The sequence below is a fragment of the Typopeltis vanoorti genome, chromosome 23 (genome assembly GCF_054136105.1).
Source record: "Typopeltis vanoorti isolate ZY-2024b chromosome 23, IOZ_Tvanoo_1.0, whole genome shotgun sequence".
NCBI classification, from domain to species: Eukaryota; Metazoa; Arthropoda; class Arachnida; order Uropygi; family Thelyphonidae; genus Typopeltis; species Typopeltis vanoorti.
Genome location: NC_143571.1, coordinates 74494726 through 74516977, shown reverse-complemented (window position 1 = coordinate 74516977; position 22252 = coordinate 74494726). Strand labels below are relative to the sequence as shown.

The window sequence follows — 22252 nt, the reverse complement described above, 5'->3', positions numbered from 1 at the left end:
TTGTGAAACAATAATTGGTCCTAGGCTCCCCCTTACAAACATCCATAGAGGGTGCACCACCTAGATGGGACTTTAGAGTCACCCAGGTGTTTCATTTAGTATTGTGTTTATTACAAGAGTTATTTGTAATTCCTGAAGATGTCTCAATAACACGAAATATTGGAAGCATTAAAATTAGTTTTTAATCCTTTCCTAGGACTAAATATTTCATTAAACCTCCAACGTGACACAAATAGTCCCACTAGAATACCAGATATTTTTACTATGGAAAACCATTTACCCAGCCATTCCATTCCACCTTTTCCAATCTGATATTTTCTAATAATTCTGGAATGAAAAGCCTTCTCTCCTCTATCTCAATTCCATCAAAATTCTGATTTAAAAAAAAAAAGTTTTTCCACATGGTTAGAAAGTAAATTATACTTCTCAAGAAATTATATTGTTTTAATTCAATGTCAAATGAGATGCTGTACAGGGGACAGCATGTCTTTGTGAAGGGTAGATCATGCCTCAGTAACTTGCTCAAGTTTTATAACACAGTGATGGCTGAACTGGATAAGGGTAATGGGTTTACAGTGATACTGCTGGACCTGGCTAAGGCATTTGACAGGATACCACATGGAATTCTAATCCGTAAACTACAACATATGGGAATGGATATAGGGTTGGTGAGATGGATAGGTAGGTGGTTGATGGAGAGATATCAATGAGTAGTTTATTCAGGAGCAGAGTCCAAAAGATGGCCTGTGACTAGTGGTATGCCGCAGGGTTCTGTTCTTGGACCACTGCTGTTTAATTTGTTCATTAACGATATAGGGAAGGATCTAAGAGGAACAGTTCATTTGTTCGCTGATGATGCAAAGTTGGGTAGGGCAATAACGAAGGCAGAAGATGTCAAAATCTTGCAGGACGACTTGGATAGATTGGAGTGTTTTGGGCGCTAAGAAGAATGGATGTCAATTTAATGTGACAAAATGTAAGCTTATGCATTTTGGGGTGAAAAGATTAGCAGCAGTATATGGCCTGGCCTCATCAATCTCCAGGAGATTGATGAGGCCAGGGACTTGGGAGTGTTGGTGGATAGGGAGATGAAGTTTAGGGAGCACATTGCAAAAGTAGCTAAATCAGCTCATTTTACTTGGTTGTTGAAAAATAGCTTGACGAGCAGAGACAAGCAAGTTATTGTACCTCTGTACCGAGCCTTGATAAGACCTCATCTCGAGGTCTTATCAAGGTCACCTAGGTTCCTTCTTGATGGGGAGGAGGTGGAGAGGATCCAGAGGCGAGTGACTAAGATGATAGCAGGTCTATGGAATGAACCATATGAGAACAGGTTGAAGATTTGTAGGGTTGCAGAAATTAGTTGATAGGTGGAAAAGGGGAGATATGATTGAGACATTCAAATTGCTAAAGGATTAATTCAGAGGATATATATTTTTCAGATCAGGACCGGTGGTGGGAGAACTAGGGGACACCTATGGAAGCTGGGCAAGAGTGTGGTTAGCAGGGGTGTTAGAGCTGGGTTCTTTACTTTTAGAGTGGTAAATGAGTGGAATAAGCTGCCAGAGTCTGTTGTGGGTGCTATGATGGTGAGCGAGTTCAAGGCAAGGTATGATAGATACTGTGAGAATGTCGTATAGTTGTGTGGACATGATGTTTAGGGCCTCCCTCGATGAGTCTGACTCCCCGGAGTTGCCTGTAATAATAATAATAATAATTCTTTATCCAAGTGTAAGCAGACAAAGTATGTGTGAAGTATCTTTCATAATTAGGCTACTCGTATTTATAGACTGACTTCATATTAGTTGCCTTAGTATCCCATAATGCAAAGTACTTCCTCTTGGAAGTTCATAATGGTCTTCATGAAGGGGGTGTAAATGGGATGGGGGGGGGCCTCTGTATCCTCCTTTTATATATCTTATTATTTTCCTTATGTCTCTATTTATCTCTTTAAGCTATACTGCCTTCCACACTTACCTTCTTATTCCTTGAATACCAGAAAATATATTTGATGTGCTGCACCATAAATTGACCGTTTTCTAGTAATAAGAAGTGTTAAGTGCGTCCAGTAGTTTTTCCATTACATTCAGATTATCCCTAATTAATTAATATCTGCAGTCGTGGTCTACTATCTATCCTTTCTCCTGGGTTCCCACTAATAGGCTCTAATATTTTTTTCAGAACAGTGCATCAAAGAATTAAATATCAGTCAACACTCTATTAACATTTAAACAACACATTTATTTACCATAAAACAATTTACACCATTATTCTGTTAAAGAAAAATTTCTTAGTTTAACTTTACATAAAACAATTGTTAAAATGCCCTTTCAATTCATGAAAATCATGTCACATAAATAACCACTCTCTTCTAATATCGAATTACTATCCTAAGCAATGATACCATTAACAAACAGTTACTTCTTTACTATTATACACATAACAATGTCATATAAAAGTTCATTCATATAAAATTACATATAAAAGTTCAATCCTTCAGATACTAAGATAGTACTCTAGGCAAATGCACTGTTAACAAACTGTTACTCTTTAATTGTTACACACATAATCTTCTATTACTTATTAAATATTTAAATCCAACCATTAACTGTGTTCAAATTCAGCACCCTAATCTTAACAGTCCATTATTAAAGTTCTCCCATAAATCACAAAATTGAAGGGAAAAAATCGAACTCAATTTAGGGCTGCTACCCACTGTATTCGCATTCCCTGGCTTCGGATTGGAGTCCTGTATCAGGTTTTCTCCTCCTTTTTATGCTGCCGATAGATTTACTGATGGCTTTTGTTGGGACGCTGTCCTCCCATCACTAGGGTGAAGATTTTCAGCTCGATGAGTACTTGCGTGCTCATTAAACTAACGGAACAATTCTTTCCCGCTCGAAAATTACTCTGTTCGGACTATAGCTTCTGGCGAAGATTTGTCATCAGATCAATGCATTGCCTGGCAGACCGGCTTCTGTCATCTTTCTTTCAGACCAGTGGCATGACTTCTCCTGAAGTCCCATTCTCGATGCCTTACATCTGACAGACAACCGCTGGGATACCGGTGACGACCTGTTGATAACCGATACTCGATCTTCCGGTCAACACCTTTTATTCACCTTCTTCCGGATCCCTGCACAAAGACATGGGACCTCGAATATTTCGGTGCGATCCCCTGTTCTTTCCTTGACACTGACCCTTTCTTTGATCTTCTACACTCCTTTAATCCTATTTGTTTCGGGCAGCGGAAGTGCATCTGAAGTTTGTCAGTCCGTGTGACACTGACCTTGAGTGTTTACAGGTGGAATTTACAAACAACTTTCACATATCCTTATAAGGAGCTAATATACAAAGTTTTCTGGTGGCAAGGTATTGCCTTTGTGTAATACAATCTGAAATTTTCCGTTTTAGGGCAGCAAGTACAGACAATTTCCATTGGGATTATTTATATTAAACTGTTTTAAATATACATAGACATACAGGTTATTTTTATAGCATTCTTACAGGACTTGACCTCTAAAAATTGATGAAAATGCTTTGTCATTTTGAAGCTACATCAAATTTCTACAGTAGGATCACTGCTCACACTGGTTTTGACCTTTATTGAGGTCTCATATCAGTAGATATTGTATTTCTCATGAAGTATCAAAAAAAAAAAAAAAGAGGGGGTATATCATGTACTCTGAATTAGAGATAGATCAGAATCAGTGTTTGCTTATGCTTGGATATAAATTAAACAATAATATAATTTCTTGACAAGTATAATTAGTAAATTATACTTGTCAAGAAATTTCTAACCAAGTGGAAAAACTTCCTGAAGCCACCTTGATTCAGAGTGTTTTAATAATAAGGCAATACACTTTTTTGCTTTTTGTATATGAGATATGACTTCATTCAACTTACAACTTTCCTGGGTAGTGATCCTTCCTTAATGCAAAGCATTATGCACTTCCAAAAGAAAGTGCACTCTGCATTATGATATATACTAAGGCAATTGATGTGGTCATCATCTATATACAATTAGCTCACTTGTGAGGAAACTTTTTTGCCTACATTTGGATAAAAGATTAAGCAAGAGTCCTTAAGCACTATCCAGATGTTGTTCTCCAACAAATGTATACTGCAGTTCTCAATAGCCACATCACAAGCACAAAAAAGGAAAGGGAGGTAAAAGTCAAATGTAGAAAACTTCTGTCCTTTAATGCTCCTGCCATGATGTTACTATCTTAGTTTCATCCAAAGATAAGGGACACTTCATGTAATCATTTTTCTATATAGATGACCATAGCATAATGCTAACCACATTAGTAGAAACAGCTCACTCATTTGACAAAAAGAAATTAGAACAACCCTAATGCCATTTAGTCCTTGTGAGATTTCTTGTATTGTACTAACAATGTCATTGAGAATTAATACCTTTTTTTTTTTTTTTTTTTTTTTTTTTTTTTTTTTTTTTTTCCTACTCATCTCGCATCTACTCTAGAGTAAACAGGTCTGTTCCCAGTCCACTCCAGACTAAGTCAACCAAACTATTTCCAATTGCTCTAACTTCAGTTTTGTCAGTAATCATCAGTAGCTATCTTCTTCACCACCTGGAAGACTTGACAGTTAACTAATGGCCAGCAATATAAGAATTTTGCCATTCTTTCTCATAACCAAAAATGAAAAAGTTTGCAGAAACTCATTTAGTTGCTCTTGATATTTCTAGGGCATTTGACTGGGTCTGGCACTGAAGCTTGCTCAATATGTGCTGCCATCATACAGGCTGCCCTCTACTATTTCTAGTTTGTTAGCTCTTTTGGTTGTTTGTGTCATGGCAGGCAACCACTTCAATTTTCTCCACCAGTGCTGGAGCACACAAGAGCTGTTTACTTTCTTCCACTGTCTTTCTCCTGTATAAATAACCTCTTACCGTCCATCTATTCATTGGACATCTGATGTGCAATAAATAGGTTAACAGCCGTGTGATCACTGTTACAAGGTGATGTGACACCAGTCCTTGCCAGGTGGTCCTGTTGTATCCTTTTCTTTAGTTTTCAACTCTGAAGACCAGTCACTCCAGACACACCATCTATCTCATTGACGATCTACCCCCTTCCTCCTTTTCCAGGAACTGTACCTCCTATTTGAGAAGTCTTTTCGTCCTTTAAATGTGTCCAAAGTATAACAGCTTTCTTCTAACCGTACCTCTTAAAGAGCCCTAAAGTTCTACCGATCCTTTCTAGCCCACCCATTTGACTACCTCTCAATGTGTGTGATTCTGTAACACCACATCTCAAAAGCAGCAATTCTTTTCCTTTCAGACTTCTTTAGGTTCCAGGTCTCACATCCATAAGTTGCTGTTGAAAGAACAGCTGCACCTGGAATCCTCGATTCCTAATCTTCTGATGTCTTCTTTGTCAGTTCTTCACATTAATAATGGATTTCAGATACTCAAACTTGCTGGCTTTCTCACTTCTTAATCCATTACAGTACTCTTGTTTTTTTCTTGCAAGTTTCCATGTCTTTATTATTATTATTATTATTCGTGACGCCTCCAAGGAGTCCAAAGACTCATCGCTGGAGGACACCTACTATTATACAACTGTCTCAACCACTACACTGAACCTCTACTACCAATCATCTCCATTAACGCATCTACAGTCCACCTCCACCACAACTAGTATTTTTTGTCTGTAAATTGCGTGTGTTCTGAAGGGCAATTTGTTTGTATGTGGAATGGAAAAACCAGAGTTTCCGGGAGAAAAAAACTGCTACCTCCGTATGAGATCGGCTAACTCAGCTTTGATTGAAAATCATCCACATAAAGATTCCTCCCATCACGACGATAATCGCACTTTAGGCCTATTCGAATCGAAGGGCACAATGTACTGTCCTTCCAATTGCCCTGTGGTGGCATTATTTCCTTTGAGAACCATAATCTTTGTCTTTCTGGGATTGAGTTGAAGTCCTATTCTTAATGATCTTATTAACTTTCTCAAAGATTTGTCCTATTTCTTCCTTTTCATTATAAAGGAGTATTTCATCATCGGCATACCTTGGATTACTGATCAGTCTGTCACCTCAGGGGTAGCTCGTGCATAGGCACTGCGGAACTGCAGTACCCCCAGTTTTTCTTGATATATAAATATATTTATTAATTTATTTATATTTACTTGTAATATTTAATTTTACCATCAGTAATCCTATACAATTCTCTTATTTTGTATGAAAAATAATAAAAATCCATCTTATAGTACTTAGGAGGGCGAAGGACACTAGCAGCACTGTATTTACCACAGTGTCATATTGCTACATGCGCAAGCATATGCACATCATAGTGAGATGCAAGCTATTAGCTTAATGCAGCACTGTCTGTTGTGTAGTTCCATTGTTGTTTATATGCAGTTTGCACCAGTAGTAGAGTTCATCGTGCTTTTTGTGTTTACTCCCTCTCTTTAAATATTTGGACATTACAATTAAAGGATTTAATTGTAATGTCCAAAAATTGTAAATCCATTCCTTTAATTACAATTAAAGGAATGGATTTTATTTTTAAGTAATTTTGAATTATACCAAACTGTATAATTTTATCGATAATAAACAATATTTTTTTATGTTTACAATTTTTTTTTAACTTTTACCATAATTTTCATATTTTATCCAAACATGTATACACTGTACTTACAGTGTGTATGTATATTTCGAAAGTTGCAGCACCCCCACAATTTCAATCCACGAGCCGCCACTGCACCTGTACTAATTCTGGTCTTAAGTTTCTCTAATGCTGCACACATGAGGTCCTCAGCATAGATACTAAACAGACAAAGTATGCAATCTTGTCTAACTACCTTGCCAACCTGAAGCTAGTCAGTTAATCCAACACCTGTTCTTCCTGTGGTTTCTTGCTCACTATATAAGTTAAATATCAACCTGATAGTGTTGAAGAAAACCCATTATTTTCATTACCTGCACAATTTTACTTGCTGAACAGTCAAAAGTTTGAAGTAGTCTATGAAACATTACCATAGGGCAGCATTTCCCAGAAATTTCCTACAACAGAACACTTCACAAATCCTGAAATTTTCATTGAACACCTTGGCTATTTTGTAATGTATTAATAATTAATTATGGCATAATCATAAAGAGTATTAGCACACATACATATACGGTGTGACATGTTGACAAATATAAAATTACATTTGAATCAGTTATCAATCACTGGACTAATGAAATCTTGAAGCATATTGTAGTTTCCTCAGGCCAACATCATTAAATTAATTTGTGCTGGTTTTCATTGACATATCCCATTCTGATCACCAAAAATTTATAATATAAGTACTTACAAGTGAATGCAGGCTGTGTGCTAGTAGGTTTCCCCTCCTTTTGTACATCCTGGAGATCGCTTTGTAGCCTAGAGGTGGATGAATTACTATCTGTTGCGTCACAGACACCTTCAATAAGAGATTTCTTAACACCAAAATTAAATAAAGTATCTGTAGGTCTATTACTTTTAGAAAATCACGGCACTACAGTTTCGAAACAAGCACTTTCACCCTACAATATGAACTTGCTAAGAAAGAATTGAGTATTACTAGATTTGAGAACCGGATACAGACTACTTGATCTTCAATTTCAGTGGGAAAATTTTCTTTATACTTCCTTGCTGATTGGTCACTAACATTTGCAACACGTTATTTCGTTCAGTTTTGAGAGCAGATGATATGTCACCCATTGTTGTAACCAGCTTGCAAGCAATTTTTATGACCGGTCATAAACAGCAGTATTTCCTTTCCCGAATTGCTTCCATGTTTAAAAATACACAGCTTGGTCACTGACATCACGGAACACTTAATCGCTTTTCCCAAAACACAATTTGGGATATCCTGCCATAGGGAAGTTTTGTATAATTTTTAATGGGCTGTCTAAGGCAAAAGATTTCATATCTGATACCCTTGCCTTTCCTAAAATCTATTTATTCCTCGGGCATCTCTTCCTCAACTTTGACCTCGATGCTATTAAGAATAATTATTATTATTCATGACACCTCCAAGGAGTCTGAAGACTCATCAACACCATCAATCAACACCATCTACTGCCCACCTCCACCACTACCACAACTAGTATTTTTTGATTTGTCTGTATGCGGGATGAAAAACCTGAGTTTCAGGTTTTTCATCCCGCATACAGGTCAAACCCTGCTACCACCGTATGAGATCGGCTAACTCACCTTCGATTGAAATCGTCCAGATAAAGATTCCTCCCGTCGCGACGAGAATCAGACTTAGGCCTATTCCAGTCGAAGAGTGCAATGTACGATTGTTCTTCCAATTGCGCTACGAGGTGCTTAATAATCTCGCTGACCTCAGATCATACCATAGTTTTGCTGGTGGTGGTTCATATCTCTTCCTCATATGACAAACCTTGTTGTGAATAAGCACTCAAATTTTCAAGATTTCTCATAACTTGCTTTGTTTTAAACTGTAATCCTGCTATCCAGCAGTATAACGATGACTTCCTTGCTCCCAAAGTGCAGTATCACTCCGGCCTTTCCTAGCACAAACACATCTGAGTTGCTGTTTGTTCACCCTCAGAAAACCTTTTCAATACATTCCATCCATGTGTTAAAGCTTAAATGTTGAGAGGATATGTTGGAGATTTAATGGCATATCGATAACTCAGTCACTGATATGTCTTCAGGGAGTACAAATAACACTTCTAACACACACAAAGACAACACAAAATTGCTACAAAAGGAACCAGGTTATCACTTGGTTCATTTTGTAGTAAAACTTTCAAACATTTTTCTCTAATACAGTGATTTTCAACCTTTTCCATGCTACGGCACACCTAGACTAATTAAAATTCTGTGGCACCAAAAAATATATTTTAATTTTTTGATGATCTGGCAGAAAATAGGAATAATTTTGATTGATTTATACACACAAAAAGAGGGAGGATCAGACACTAATAAATAAATGCACAAATTACAACATTAATTTGTTTTCGTAAATCTCGCGGCACACCGATTGAAATTCGCTGCTCTAATACAGCGTATTTTAGTAATAAGATGAGACAGACACATTTTGACCACTTGTATATGGAAATATGACTTCTTCATTACTTCAACCTTGGTATCACTTCCATGTCTGGTTCCCATTGATGAGACCTCAATTAAGGTCGAAAGCGGTCTGGGTAGTGGTCCTTCTCATAATGCATTGCATTATGGGATGCTAAGGATTAATGTGAAGCCATTAGCCTCTATATACAAGTAGCCCAATTTGCTTACACGTGGATAAAGGATTAAACCCAGAATATAATTTCTTAGCATATTTAATCAGAATTTTGTTGTTAGGTGTGAACATGTTGGAGGTTTAATGGAATATTACCAGCATTGAGAAAGGATTAAAACTAATTTTAATACTTCCAATATTTCGTATCCATCACAGAGACTTCTTCAGGGATTAAAAAAAACTTTTGTAACACACAAATATAATACAATAGTAAGTGAAACTAAAGTCCTATCTAGGTGGTGTGCCCTCTATGGGCATTTGCAGGTGGCCTAGGATGTAAAGAAGGATCTCTGATAATGTTTCCCAAATTTTGGAACGTTTAATGCAACCATATTTGTTTAAATTCGGTTGATTCCTGAGTCAGATGCAGATTCGAAGAATGGTTTTTCTTTTTTGAATTTACTATGGTGGAGCGTGGTGGTTTTTTTTTTCAGGTGATCCTGTGGGTTGTATCCAAAAAATGGGTCTGCAAGGCCAGATTGACCATAATCATGATTGCAGATGTATGATTTGTGTTCTTCTAACCGGATGGTTGCTAATCTGCCTGTCTGTCTGAAGTAAGCCAGTTTACAGGCACAAGGTACTCTATATATACTCCAGGCACTTAGAGAGGAGGACAGCTGGTCTTTGGTGGAACAGATAAGGGTAGGTAGCAAGTTTACTGTGGGGCTTAAAAGCCGTATGGAGGTTGTACTTTTTTAATGATCTGGCTATTTTTTTCTGATGTACCACAGATGTAAGGTATGGTGGTGGCATTTCTGAAGAGATGGTTCGGGGAATGGGAAGGACTTTATTATTTTTTTAATTCTGTAGCCACTGGAAAGGAAGGTGTTGTGTTTGAGTTCGGTTGAAAGGGCAGTTTCACTGGAACAAAGATTGTGGACTCTATTGGTAAGAGTTTTAATAATGCCATATTGCTGAGAGGGGTAGTGGTGGGAGAGCTTGTGAATATCTGCCTGTGTGAGTAGGTTTTCTATATACAGAGAAAGAAAGGCTACCATTAGGTAGTCTTTCTTAACGCCTCAGAATATAATCAGAAAATGGATATTACCCTCTGTGATCGCACTACATACATACTGCTTGAACATTATCCCAGAAAAACTCAAGTTAAAAAACCTCCTGACATTACAAAAAAAAAAAACTCAACCCATTTGGTTCTTGTCTTCCCCCCCCCTCCCCCCATATATACTGTTTACCAAAAATCCATAAACCTAATTTTTCCCTAAGATCTATAGTAGATTCCACCAATGCTCCTTGCTACAAATTGTCAAAGCAGCTAGCTAACTCTTTGACCGTTCCCCCCCCCCCCCCCCTCACTGGTCTTACCATATCATGTAAAAAAACTCTACCCACTTTAAAAACTTAATTGAAAATCTTACTTTAAATAATACAGACATATTGGTCAGCTTTGACATCATCTCATTGTTTACCAATATTCCCCTAATTGATACCTTAACACTTTAAAAAAAAATTTTTTCTTCTGATACTTAGAGCTCTTTTCCTTTGCCATCAACTCTGGTTATTTTTCTTGGAAGAATAAAATCTACAAACAAATAGAGGGAACTGCCATGTGTTTCCCCCCCCCCTTTCTCACCCCCTTGCCAATTTTTACATGGAAAATTTTGAAAAACGAGCCATAGACTCTTTCCCTCTAAAATCTTCTATCTGGCTAAGATATGTAGATGATGTGTTCTCTCTTTGGCCTCATGGCCCAGACACATTAGATTCCTTCCTTAGTCACCTCAATAGTCTACATCCAAGGATCCAGTTTATAATGGAAAAGGAAAATAACAATTTACCCTTCCATGACACCTTAGTAACATGCCTTCCTAATGGTAGCCTTTCTTCCTCTGTATATAAAAAACCTACTCATACAAGCAGATACATTCACAAACTCTCCCACCACCACCACCCCTCTCAGCAATATGGCATTATTAAAACTCTTACCAATAGAGCCCACAATCTTTGTTCCAGTGAAACTTCCCTTTGAACCGAACTCAAACACATACACAACACCTTCCTTTCCGATGGCTGCAGTGACTACAGAATTTAAAAAATAATCAAGTCGTTCCCTGACCATCTCTTCAGAAAGACTTCAAAAATGCCATCACCATATCTTACATCTGTGGTACATCAAAAAAAATAGCCAGATCATTAAAAAAGTACAACCTCCATACAGCTTTTAAACTCTACCGTAAACTTGCTACCCTTATCTGTTCCACCAAAGACCAGCTGCCTCCTCTCTCAGTGCCTGGAGTATATATAGAGTACAATGTGCCTGTGAACTGGCTTACTTCAGACAGACGAGCAAATCAGCAACCATCTGGTTAGAAGAACACAAGTCAGACATCTGCAATCACGATAATGGTCAATCTGCCCTTGCAGACGGTGTTTTGGATACAACCCATGAAATCTCCTGGGGAAAAAAAAACCACCATAGTAAAATCAAAAAAGAAAGACTATTCTTTGAATCTGCATCTGCACTCAGGAATCAACCGAATTTAAACAAAAATGGTTGAATTAAACTTCCAAACATTAATTATCAGAGATCCCTCTTTACATCCTAGGCCACCTGCAAATGCCCATAGAGGTCGCACCATCTAGATAGGACTTTAGTTTCACTCACTACTGTATTATATTTGTGTGTGTGTTACAAAAGTTTTTTTTTTTTTTTAATTCCTGAAGATGTCTCTGTGACGGAGACGAAATATTGGAAGTATTAAAATTAGTTTTAATCCTTTCTCAGTGCTGATAATATTCTATTAAAAATCCAACATGATTTTGACCACTTCATATAATTGAAATCCTCTGGTAGGTAGTGTTTGGTGCTGGAACAGTGAATGGATGTTATTCAGGCCACTAAATACATTAGCACTTGCTAGTGTGTTTGTTGGCCTGAAAGTGGAGGAATGTGTTAGTGGAACAGTGCCTGTGAAAATAAGAGGCACTAGAATGGGTATGGAGACGAAAGTACCTTGTGCTTTCGAAAGAATTGTGAATTGAGATTTATTCAGTGTCGTGAGTTTGTGTACAAACAGATGCTAATTAATGTTTTAAGATGACAGGTCTTTTTTGTATAGAAAAGGTGTAGTGTGCTTGTTCAGAGAGAGACTAGAAGTTTAAGTCAGTCCAATAATGAGATCTGGATCCTATAGATGAAGGGATAAAATCTAATTCTTGCATGAAATACTGCAAGGTTGTGTTTTGATGGTATTAAATTTGACAAAATTCTTCTCATCCCGTTGGGGAAATTATGGAAGGATTTGAGGTATATGAGATCTGTCAAATGAAAATAGGAATAGATGGGATTTGAGGTGGAGCAAAACTGTAAATAGGATATAAAGTGAGTGATAGTCATATATGAGTACGAGAAAGAATGTGGGCATAAGTACAGTGCTCTTGTGACTCCACCATTGAAGAGAAATCTAAAAGATTGCTTGGCATGGATGGTTGACTATATGATTAGTTGGAAATAGATCTTTGTTGAACTCATCAAATGTCTAGTGCAATCGCATGAATTTCACCAAAACCTTTCCATGTCCTTGTTCCATTGATGGGTGATGTAGGAAAGGAGAAATGTGGATTGAGAGCAGTAGCATGCTGATTAATTCTAGGTGGCAAATGAGGTGACTTTCACCATTATTTTTGATAAAAACTGAGGTTGGTTGCTAATGCGACATTGGTTGAAGGACTGGCTTTTATCTCCTTAGGAATTGCTTGTTTCCATAGGATAGATTGTCAGGTAAGTATGAAAGATTGTAAAGTGGAATGATTGAATAAAGACCATATAAGATGAATGTGATTTCATGAGTGCATTTAGGGGAATATTATCAGAACAGGAAGACCTGTTGGTGTCTGAGCTCTTCAGAATTATGAGGTCTGGTGAAAGTGGTAAGTGTAATCAGTGTAAGTCTCCTTTCCTGCAGAATGCTCATCACCCTCTCTCTAATCCAGAGTATTTTAGTAATAAGGCATGACACCTTTTGACTACTTGTATACGGAAATATCACTTCTGCATTAGTTCGTTGGTATTATTTCTGGATCTGGCTCCCACTGATGAGACCTCAATAAAGGTCAAAACTGGTCTGGGTAGTGGCCTTTCTCATAATGCATAGTTGGGCAGGAAAAATTATTCCAGGAGATCAGACTTATCTTTGGGTCTGTTATTGCAATTGCCATCTGTATGTGGGAAAGGTACACACATGGATGGGAAGAAGTTTGACTTGACTTTTGAAGTCTGTTTTGGATTGGTCAATGGTGATTTTTCAGTCATGTTGTCTTTATAGTTTGAATGGGTTCCAGGATTTCTGGTTTTAATCCACTGAGGTATGCTGAATTCTTTTCTTAGACTGCACATTTGGAAAAATGGTTTGAATAATTCATTCTGGACTTTTGGGTTGAAAGAGTAAGAGGTTCATGTTTTCATTTCAGTAAGAATTATTTCAGTTGGTTAGAGCAGATGTCTAGGTCTGAAGAGCACACACAGTGAAGTGGAGAATGAGTAGAAATTGTGCAAATTCTCATTTGATACTATTGTAATTCCAAAGGATATGAGACAGGGCAATGGGCATTCTGCAGGAAAAAGGAGACTTGGGTGAAATTATGGTCTGAAATACAAAGTGGAAAACCTGATATCTACAGTGTGATTATCAGAACTAATCAAGAAGAGATAAGAGATGTTGGGAGAATAAAGAGGATTATTGGCTGTTCTGGTAGTAGAGTAGCAGTTTTTGTTGGTTTGTCAAATATCTTCATCTTTACAGACATGATCAGTGGAATTTCACCATTTTGGTGTTAGTACTTTTAGTGATCATACTTCAAGCTTCACATACAAATGGAAAAGGCCAGAGTTATCAATGTTTGGAGAAAGAAATAGAAGATGAATGTAACTGCATTGGAACAAGAAAATTCAGCAAATTGACAAAGAATTTTATATTTGCCATTCTCTTGCATGGAATGTCACTTCACAGATATCTAGCTGTCAGTCCGCAGACTTTATTGCTATACCATCAAATGGGGAGAGGTTTAGAATTTCTACAGTGAGTTCAGCATACTCATGAGGTTTACCCATCCTACCCATAAAGATATGGAGAGCAGAAATCAAACTTGTCAACAGACATTTCATGTCTTCAGTCAAACAAGTGATGTTTCACTGAGCAGAAAGTCATTGGATTTATTCTAGTTTTTTATTTTAGCTAACTAACATTCTAATTTCTTTCAGATGCCTTCTGTAAGTGTGAAAGATGTTAACCAGCATGAATTTGTCCAAGCACTTGCTGCTCATCTAAAGAAGTATGTGTACATTTATTACAATTTATGCTTCATTATATATATCTAAATATTTTTCTTTCTTTCTTTTTTATTTGTAATAAACAATTTAAAAGTATAGTTTCTGGGAAAATTCCCATGTTACTCCTCTTAAACACTATTAATATAATTACGGCTATTATAGCCTGTTTTTGTTTAGGGGTGTATATATATTTTTAGGGCATTATGGGTGAGTATAGAAGGCAATATGGCAGAATAAAAGAGGTGGAAAAAATTTTGTACATACCTTGTTCTTGTTTTTGGTTCTATGATGCCTTCCAATTCCAAGATCGTTTTTTTTTTTTTTTTTTGCATTCAGATATTCCGGAATGGGAATGTTGCAATCCCTGAAGTGAGAAAGTGAAGCAATATTCCCATTCCGGAATATCTGAATGCAGAAAAACACCGCAACATCAAAAAGAAAAACAAAACATAGAGTACAGGGAAGACGGAAATTGCAGCTCACGTCCTTGAACTAAAACATATTCCTCAAATCGACAAGGCCATAATCATAGACAAACAAGACAACGAAACAATGCTTAGAATATCCGAAACTATCGCCATAAAATGTGATGAAAATTCAATCAACGTCCACCGCCCGTACCTAATTTCCGAATGTTGGACGATCCAGAACTTACAAATTAAGCCACGCCTCCGGCCATGTAGTGGCCACAAATGCCCTAATTTGGCAGGTGCAACTTGCAGCCTTGACAAAGCCCTACACTAATTCCCACAAGGTTCCGATGACGGTCAGACGACGTCCGAAAGGTCACACCCCCATTAACCCCTGCCCCAGTTTCCATCCCCTACACACACACACACACACACACACAAAAAAAAAAAAAATGCGGCCCTAAACAAAATAATATATATATGTTATTATAGTAACCCGGGTTTCCAATTTTATTTCCCGTGTCAAAACGCACCCCCCATGTTTTCCCCCCCTCTCGTTTATAAACAACCTTCAGCAAGATCTTGGGATTGGAAGGCACCATAGAACCAAAAACAAGGTATGTACGAAATTTTTTCTACCTCTTTTATTCTTCCATATTGCCTTCTATACTCACCCATAATGCCCTAAAAATATATATATATATATATATATATATACACCTTTTTTGAGTAATGTTACCCAATGTATTAAAGTAAGGGACACTCCTAAACAAAAACAGGCTATAATAGCCGTAATTATATTAACAATCTTTATTTTTACATCTTAAAGGCAATTTCGCATACATTTATTTTCATTTAAAAATTTTATGGAATTTACAACAGTGTTAAAAAAATATATATATATTTTTATTATCCCGACATTTCGATCTTCATATCAAGATCATTATCTGGAGCATACATAAATATACAAGACAAGCTGAGTTACATTATTAACTGTAAGCTAGAGAAGTAATGATTTGATCACATGTGATTCTACTGGCATGACATCTAGTGAGAAGAAAAAAAATTATAAATTACCATCATCATCATAATCAAATTCCTGCCATGTACCCTCAAGGGGGTGTACAGGATGTGATAGTACTACATGAAAAAAATTAAATCATTACTAACTTCCAATCTACAATTTTAGTCCAAATCAGTCTCTTACTTGTCAAGACTCCAACATTATCAGATCTTATATTTCTATCGTCTAAGGCACTTTGTACCGTATCAATCCACCTATATCTTGGGCTACCTCTGGGTTGTTTTGCTGCCAACCTGGCAGAGAACACTTGTTTTGTTAATCTTTCCTTGCCCATTCTGTTTAAGTGACCATACCACCTGAGATTAGCTCTGGTAACGCATTCCTGGATGCTGACAATGTCAAGTTCTTTCCTAATATCCTCGTTTTTAATATGATATTGCCATTGATGCCATCTGTTCACGCCTATAATCTTTCTCAGGACTCATATCTGCAGTCTCTGGTCTTTGATCAAGTGTTTTACTTCTGACCCAGCTCTCAGATCCATAAGTTAAAACTGGTTTGAACACTGTCTTGCATACAGCTAATTTAGTGTTCTGACTAATTTCTCTCTTATTCCATATGAATTTATTCAATTGACTTCCCACCATACCAGCTTAGCTGATTCTATTGTCTATTTCTGTATTTAATTTACCATCTTCAGTAAAAATCGTGCTTAAGTAGCTGAAATGTTTTACTTGTTCCACAGGTTCTCCATTCACAACACAGTTGACATTTTCAATGACTCTGCCTATTTTCATTGTCTTTGTCTTTTTATTGCTGACCTTCATATCATATCTATTACAACAGCTATTCAATTTAGTCAGAGCATCTTGCAGACTTGTAGCGGATTTATTTAGAAGTATAACATCATCCGCATAAAGAAAAGAGCTGACATTAACATCTCCAATTTTGATATCATGTTTAATACCACTTTCCTTCATAATGTGATCCATATAGATAATGAATAACAGAGGGGATAATGTACATCCTTGTCTCATACCAGATTTAACATTAAACCATCTTCCTGTACTTCCTTCAATTCTAACTGCTGACTTACAACTCAAATAAAGACTAAGTATTGCTTGATATAATGCCCCATTGACACCATATAACTGCAGCGTATTGAATAGCTTCTTTCTTGGCACCTTGTCATATGCCTTTTCCAAATCGACAAAACTTAAATACAAATCTTTGTTATATTCCCATGCTTTCTCGACTATTTGTCATAAAGTAAAGATCTGATCCCAACAGCCTCTATTTGGCCTGAATCCAGCTTGTTGTTCACCAAGCTTTTCTTCCACAATTCTTCTCAACCATTTCTCAAGTATACTTGCATAGATCTTGCCAGGAACACTAAGTAGAGAAATACCTCTGTAATTCTTACATTCGGTTTTATTTCCCTTTTTTATATATTGGTACTATGAGAGCTCTATTCCAATCATCGGGAATTCGTCCCTCTGTCCAGGCTTTCTGAACTATGCAGTGCAGCCACTGTAAGACTCTTATACCACCATACTTCAGCATTTCTGGTCGAATATCATCTACTCCTGCTGCCTTTCCACATTTCAAGCCTTTGATGGTTTTTTCTACTTCAAGTATAGATATGTATTCCTGACTGCATGCCTGGTCAGTGTTTTTTTACCACTATGCTATCATCACTGCTTGTTTCATTTAGCAGTTTTTTAAAGTAATTACTCCATACTTCAAGGATATCTTTTTCTCCTGTTTTCATGTCACCTTTATCATCTCTAACTCCTTTTACAGCACTCTTTCCTCCATTCCTAAGCTTCCTCAACAACCTCCAGAATAGTTTGCCACCTTGATATTTATTTTCTATATTCTTGTCAAAGTCCTCCCATGACTTTTGTTTAGCTAGTTTTACACAGTGTTTAGCATTCTTGCATTTGTCTCTATATTCTCTAAGGGCACAAGCTGACTTATTTGACAGCAACTTTTGATATGCTTTCTTCTTTAACTTCCTGTGTCCACCAAGGAGTTCTGATTTTTTTTTTTTTTTTTTTTTTTTTTTTTTTTTTTTTTTTTTTTTAATCCTTGCAGACAACTTCAACATTTGCCACTGAATCTCCAAAGTTTGATTCCTGTTCTCAAACTCTTTCATTTTTTCTTCAATAATCTTTGTGTATTTTAGTCTACAGTTCACATCTGAGAGCTGCTCAACTTTTATTCGCTTTAAAACTTTCTTACATGTTATTCTTTTCAATATGAAATTCAATTTTATCCTGCCCAAGACTAAATAGTGATCACTTCCAATTTCAAATCCTCTGTACACTCTGGTGTCCTGCACCAGGGAGAAAACATCGCTATCAACAATAACATAGTCAATGAGACTTTTCTTATTCCTTGCCTCTTCTCTCCATGTGAATTTGTGCACATTTTTATGTTGGAACATGGTGTTAGTAATAACTAGTCCATGTCCTGAGCAGAAATCCAACAGATATTTGCCATTGTTATTAGCTTTGCTTTTTTCTCCAAATTTTCCCAAAATATTTTTGTATGTCTCACAATCATTTCCTACTCTGCTATTTAGATCCCCAACAAGCACCAACTTTTCCTTTTTCATTGTGTCAGTTGCTTTTTCTAAAGCCTGAAAAAATTCCTCTACTTCTACCTTAGTAGAACCTTCTGTGGGACCATAGGCACAAATAAGTCTCGTTGTCCAGTTCCCCATTCTCATATTTGCCCATATCACTCTACTTGAGACTGACTGCCATTCAAGAAGATTAGCCTTGTATTTTGTGTTGAATACTATGGCTGCTACTCCTTTTCCTTGATTGTGATTGCCTGAATATAACATTTTGTATTTATTGCTCAGAAAGATCTCACCAGTTTTTGTCTTTTTTGTTTCAGTCACCCCTGTTATGTCGATCTGGTACTTATCTAATTCCTCAGCTAGCTCCATTTCTTTGCCATTCAGGCTTCTTACGTTGATAGTACCGATCCTTAACTCTGGTGATGTTGAATTGGAGTTTGTTTTCAGATTTGTTCCAATAGCTGACTTTTCGCTGTTCGCCCTGGTTCCCTGGCAAAAACAACGGGGGGGGGCTTGTTTAACTGGGCGACGCCCCAGCCGGCATGATTTGTCATGTTGTACCATCATTTTTTATTTTGGACCAATAAGAATACAATTTGGTCGGCTAAATCCCAAATTGCCAGCCCATCCTCGTTCATTCAGTATCCAAGTAGATACCCAACAGGGTGCACCACGAGAAGGTGAGAATTGGACATTAGGTCAGAAGTCCTGGTCAGTTCTCCGCATTCCTTTAAAGGCTGTGTGGAGGTCTCCTCTCAGTTATACAGCTTTGACCCTTAAGCACCCCAATTATAAATTACATCAAGCTAAATTCTATTTATGATGACAGGATTAAACACATTCTTTCTTGCAGGTGGTTTTCTTTCAGAAACAATGATGTTCTATTTTTAGTATTACAATTGTTATTTAAGATACTGGATTTTCTACAGTCCTGTTTATAGTTGTTCTTAGTGAGGAAGGTTCCGTGAGTTGAATATATGCCTTCCATATGTTTGGGATTTTAAGACCGTCATTGTTCAGGTTGGGGTGGTTGATAATTCCATAAAAGTTTTAAATGAATGCTGATCACCATGGAACACTAAAAGAAAGGATTGCTATTTCACATAATGTTTATACTTTTATAGCTTCCAAAAAAACATGCCAGTGTGATCTTGAATTAAGATTTCTCAGTTTAACACTTAACCATATGTCAGCAATTGAATGTAAATACTCAAGTCAGGTGTCAAATCCCAAAATACCTATAGTTTTTTGGAGAATTGATTGCTAGTAGAATTTTTTAAGGAAAATAAGAATGATACTTTCATGCATATAATCATGGATAAATACTTCTGAACAAAATAAAGCATGTTTGCTAATGCTAGAAACATTTGTCCCATAGGATGGGTAGAGTTGCCTGTTATGGATCATGGCAAATTAATGCAGCCAGCATATCTATGGATCTGTATGTGTTTACAGGGCCAGTTTGCTATATTGAGAGACAAGGAGTTATTAAGCCATTCGGGTGATGTGGAATTAGATGGATAGAGACAGGTCCTAATAGGTGAAAGGAAGCAAAGATAATCCATTATTAAGGAAGAGCTAGCTAGGTCAGAAGCAATCAGTATTTCTAGAGTGGGTATTAAAATATTGGAGGGGACCAATTAGGAACTTCATCCAGAGGTAGGTAGGTAGAACCTTAAATACCAAAAAAGAAATTTGAAAGTGTCAGGTCTAAGAAAGAATAGAAGGATAACTGGTAGGGCTTTGTACCTGGGCTGTTACTATTGAACTTTTAATTCATATTATGTTGATCTGGATAGTAGTAGTATAGATATTAAGATGGAGGAGAGGATACAAAAACATATTGGTAAGGGACTCGTATGGAATAGACACACATGAAGTTTTACAACTCATTGCAGGTGGGATGTAAGGAAACTCAGATGGCCATCCCTATAAGCAGGTGAAACATTTCTAGTTATGTTTGTTGTCTGTTAAGATCTAAAATGCAATGAATCGCTTTAAGCAGATACAGTAAACAATAGGAATAATTATAATTCATCCATCAGTTAGCATAAATTTTTTTAAAAAAATTACATTATAAGCTATATTAGAAGATAAAATCATTAAAGTTAAAAATCAGTTGCGTAAATTTTTGATGTCTAAACTACTTTTTTACAAAAATTAAGACATATGGCTAGTGCTCGACTTTTTTGTCTGGTCATACAATTTGCGATAACTGGTGACCACTTTATCAAGATTTCAGCAGGCTTCAAAGTTTTGTTCCATATCAGGATTGGCATCAAACAAAATTTCTTTAGCATGCTCAATGTGATTGAAAACTAGTCAAGTTCTATTGCAGTTAGCTTCTTAGTCGTGATATTCTCTTCTGGTTTGCATTCCTTATTTTCTTCTTTATTTGAGTTTCAAGTCGCCTTCTTCATTGCCTCCTAATACAAGCATAAGATAATCTTTAGTTACTTTGTATCCTAGTTGAGATGCTTTTAGTTTTAGCTAGGAAAGTTTTTATCAGCATATGCTTCCAAAAGAGACCAGTTTCATTGACGTTGAATATTTGCCGATTGTCATAATCACACTCCTGGAGGAAACTTGGCCGCGGATTCCCCAGTTATTCTTACGTTATGGAGTCCAGCTTGATTTTTAAATGATCAACCCATCTTAAACTCCCAATAAAGCTTTCATGTTTCTCTTGAATTTGGTCTCTTTCAATTAGGTAAAAATATTGAGAGCATTTATCTGAATATTCCTTGTACTAAGAGGTATTCTTTTTTTTTCCAGTTACAATCATCAATCCAGAGTGATTGAAGACGTTCCACCTCAATCCATGTTGGACATGTTGTCATGTCCATGTAGGATGATCTGGGAGAGACTTTATCTTTGGGGCTTAATTAAGAGACAACTGTTTCCATCGAAGTGATAGAGCTGGTTCATTTGCTTCAACATAAAGACTGAGTGGGTGATGTGCGAAAGGTACCAGTAGCTATCTGTGTACGCTGTTGGTGGGTGGAATCCAACCATTGCGGATTACTCTCTGTTGCAGAATCATAGACTTGAGACCCATAATCCAGCTTTGAACGTATAAGTGCACAATAAAGATGGAGCAATGAAGCTCGATCAGCACCCCACTCAGTAGAGGATAGAGTGCAAAGAAGGTTCGCCCTTGCACTTTTCTCTTCGTTGACGAATGTGTGCTAGAAATGTAAGTTTACTTCAAAGATCAGTCCCAAAAATTTGGGTTCTGTAGCTACTGGAATAATGGTGCTTCCCATTCTTAATTCAGGATCTGGGTGAAGAGTGTGTTTTCGACAGAAGTGTACATAGACACATTTTTCTCTTGAAAACCTAAACCCATTACTAAGAGCCCACAGAGAAACATGATCAGTTGCTTGTTGAAGTTGTCTTTCAATTACCTTTGTGTTATGGGAGTGGCAGTAAATTGTGAAGTCCTCAACATATAGAGCAGCAGTTGGCAACCTATTTAGAGTGAAGAGCCATTTTTTAAAATTTTTTTGTTAAAAAAATTTTAGGGACCCACTCATAATGATGAGCAACCAATGGTCCGTGTGCTGCATGCAGCCCTCTCAGGTTTTTTGTGCGGTTCACAGTGTTTGTTTTGTATGACAGAATTCGTACACTTTAATTAAAAATCTATTTTATGAATGTTGA

General features: G+C 36.9%; 1 protein-coding gene across 1 annotated transcript in view; it reads left to right on the top strand.

Moving 5' to 3' along the window:
- Nucleotides 1–22252, top strand: part of RpS19a (Ribosomal protein S19a) — a 50254-nt gene that overhangs the window by 5668 nt on the left and 22334 nt on the right. Inside the window, exon 2 of the mRNA XM_090412881.1 lies at nt 14497–14567. Coding sequence (XP_090269007.1) covers nt 14497–14567 — 71 coding nt within the window. The remainder of the gene's footprint in view (nt 1–14496; nt 14568–22252) is intronic.